The 3,224-nt window shown below is 41.1% G+C and overlaps 1 protein-coding gene across 1 annotated transcript; it reads right to left on the bottom strand.

Moving 5' to 3' along the window:
- Positions 1 to 227: 227 nt before the first annotated feature.
- On the bottom strand, positions 228 to 1,215 carry LOC118881658 (histone H1.8-like). Its single transcript, XM_036826779.1, is given in 3 exon segments — positions 228 to 847; positions 850 to 1,022; positions 1,058 to 1,215. Coding segments are annotated over 3 exon segments (951 nt in total).
- Between the last annotated feature and the right edge of the window lie 2,009 nt (positions 1,216 to 3,224).

Below are 3,224 nucleotides of genomic sequence, written 5' to 3'. Positions count from 1 at the left end.
CTCAAACTTAAAATGTCCATCTCTCTAAGGTTTCCATTTCAGGAGTTATTTTTCACTTTGTTCAGCATTTTGACATGAAGGACCTGTTTTCAAGAGGAATCAAGCTGCTCTGAATGACATGTTATTCATTCATTAGTTCATTCACTCACTCATTCGTTCATTCATAAAACATACCTTAAGCACCATGCTTGTTTTTTGGGGGGATAAAGTCTTTATTGATAAATAGGTTAAATAGAATAAGTAGAATGGCGGTTTGTTAGGGAATAAAAATGCAAGCAGAATCTCAGTGTTTCTCCACCCTGGCCTCTAGCTCTTGGCTTCTGCTTCTTACTGGACCCTTTGGACAGTGAGGTCTTGCTGGGCAAGCCAGGCCTTCTTGGGCCCTTGGGGGTCTCTATCTTCCTGGCCAGTGATGCAAGCATCATCTTGGACCTACTGCCCTTAGGAGGAGCAGTAGCCTTGGCTCTTGGCCTCCTCAGCTGCTTGTACAGTGACCTCTTTAAGGACCTTGGCTTCCCTCTTTTTTTGTCTGGGGAAGCAGCTCCATTCTTGACCTTGGTGACCATGAGTTTTGAACTCCGACTCTGAGCTTTTGTTTTCCCGTGGGCCTTGGCATCTCAGCGGCTCCTTCTGCCTTTGACCTTTGATTTCCTGCCTGGTTCGTTGGCACTGGGAGGGGCCTGTGTAGCCTTGACTGGTTGTGGGGAGGCCTTCCTGGCCTTGCCCAATTTTCCCTCTTGGTCTTTGGTCTGGCTGCCTTTCCTGGGGGCCTTCTCCTTAGGTACTCCTGGTTTGGAGGGAGGCGCCCTCACCTCTGCTGGCTTCTTGAGTCCTCCTTTCACCTCACTGGGTTGGGAAGGTCCTTCTTTGCCTCACTTGGTTTCTCGGGGCCCTTCTCCTCAGCCTCACTGGATCCCCTGGGAGCTGTCATGGTGGACGTCTTCTTGGGCTGAATTTTCCTTTTGTTCTTGGGAACTAATTTGAAGCTGCTGGTGGCCCCCTTGGCCTTGGAGTTGATGGGCCTGAGGAAGGGGTCAAGGCCTGCTTCAGCATGTACTTGAACTGAATGACTTCCACTGTCGGATGCTTCAGCATGTACTTGAACTGAATGACTTCCACTGTCGGATGCTTCAGCAGGATGTAAACCCTGATGGTTGCACCGAGGTGCCCTGGCACTGCAGCCATGCACAGCACCGGAAGCCAGCGGTGTGGCATTTGGCCTCCATTATGGCTCAGGCCTGGCTTTTCAGACCCAGACCATAAGGATGATTCTACCATGGAGGTCAAGGAGGTCGAGGAGGTCAAGGTGTCACTGGAGGCAAAGTTCCTGGGAGCCACTGCACAGGCAGATGTAGGTGGCCAACCCCCTCCCCCAGGCATCATCATATTGTTTTTAAGGAGCTAAAAAAACAGTGCAATGGCATGTGGGATCTTAGTTCTCACACCAGGGATCAAACATGCGCCCCCTGCAGTGGAAGTATGAACTCTTAACCACTGGACCACCAGGGAATTCTCTTGAATTGCATTTTTCTAATGACTAATGACAGTAAGTGTCTTTTCATGTGCTTATTGGCCATTTGTATATATTCTTTGGAGAAAAGGCTATTCAAATCTTTGGTACATTTTTAATTGGGTCATTGGTCTTTGTGAGTTGTAGAAATACTTTATATATTCTGGATATAATTTCCTTATCAGATATATAAATTTCAGATATTTTCTCCCATTTTGTGGGCTCTCTTTTCACCTTCTTGATGGTATCATTTGCAGCACAAAAGTTTAATTTTAATGTAGGCCGATTTATTCTTTTTATCACTTGTGATTTTGCTGTCATATCTAGGAAAACGTTGCCTTAAAAAAGCCATGAAGGTTTACTTCTATATTTTCTTCCAAGAGTTTCACAGTTTCAGCTCTTTTTTTATGTCACAACTTTTAAAGAATTAAATTTAAAAAATTTTCCAGCTTTATTGACGTACAATTAAGAAATAAAAATGTATATGTTTAAGATGTATAGCATGATGTTTTGATATACGTGTACATTGTGAAGCAGTTACCCTAATTAAGCTAATTAAGATATTGGTCACCTCACATAGGACGTGTGTGTGTGTGTGTGTGTATGTGTGTGTGGTGAGAACATAAGGTAACTTAACTCTCTTAGCAAATTTCAAATATACAATACAACACTATTAACTGTAGTCGCCATGTATACATTAGATCTCTAGAAATGAATCATCCCATATAACTGAACCTTTGTAAACTTTGACCACTGTCTCTCCCTTTCTGCCACCTTCCAGATCATGCAGCCACCATTCTACTCTCTGCTTTTCTGAGTTTGACTTTTTAGATCTCACATATCAGTGAGATCATGCAGCATTTGACTTTCTGTGTCTGACTTATTTATTTAGCATATTGTCCTCTAGGTTTATTCATGTTGTCACAATGTCAGGATTTCCTTCTTTCTTAAGGCTTAATAATATCCCATTACATACATGATCTATAAAAATCATGTATCAAAAGTCTATATATATATATACCTATAACACATACCCCATTTTCTTAATCTATTCATCCATTTATGGACACTTAAGTTGCTTTCCTATCTTGGCTATTGTAAATAATGCTGCAATGAACATAGGGGTACAGATATCTCTTCCAGATACTGATTTCATTTCCTTTGGATAAATACCCAGAAGTGGAATTGCTGGATCATATGGAAGTTCTATTTTTAATAGAGGTCCTTATTCTTAAGGGACCTCCATACTGTTTTCCATAGTGGCTATACCAATTTACATTCCCACCAACAGTGCACGAGATTTCCCTTATTTCCACATCCTTGCCTACACATGTCATCATTTGTCTTTTTGATGATATCCATTCTAACAGGTGTGAGGTGATAACTTGTGATTTTGATTTACATTTCCTTGATGATTAGGGATGTTGAGCATCTTTTCATGTACCTGTTGGCCATTTGGATGTCTTCTTTGGAAAAGTGTCTATTTAGTTCCTCTGCTTATTTTTTTATTTATTGAATTTTTTTGTTGTTGTTGCTGTCACTGAGTTATATGAGTTCTTATATATTTTAGATGTTAACTCCTTATCTGATATATAGTTTGCAATTATTTTCTACCATTCTGTAGGTTGCCTTTTTATTTTGTTGATGGTTCCCTTTGCTGTGCAGAAGCTTTTTAGTTTGATATAGTCCCACTTGTTGATTTTTGTTTTTGTTG

The sequence above is a fragment of the Balaenoptera musculus genome, chromosome 15 (genome assembly GCF_009873245.2).
Source record: "Balaenoptera musculus isolate JJ_BM4_2016_0621 chromosome 15, mBalMus1.pri.v3, whole genome shotgun sequence".
Lineage (NCBI taxonomy): Eukaryota > Metazoa > Chordata > Mammalia > Artiodactyla > Balaenopteridae > Balaenoptera > Balaenoptera musculus.
The sequence above is the reverse complement of the archived record's forward strand: the minus strand, read 5'-3'. Positions and strand labels throughout refer to the sequence as shown.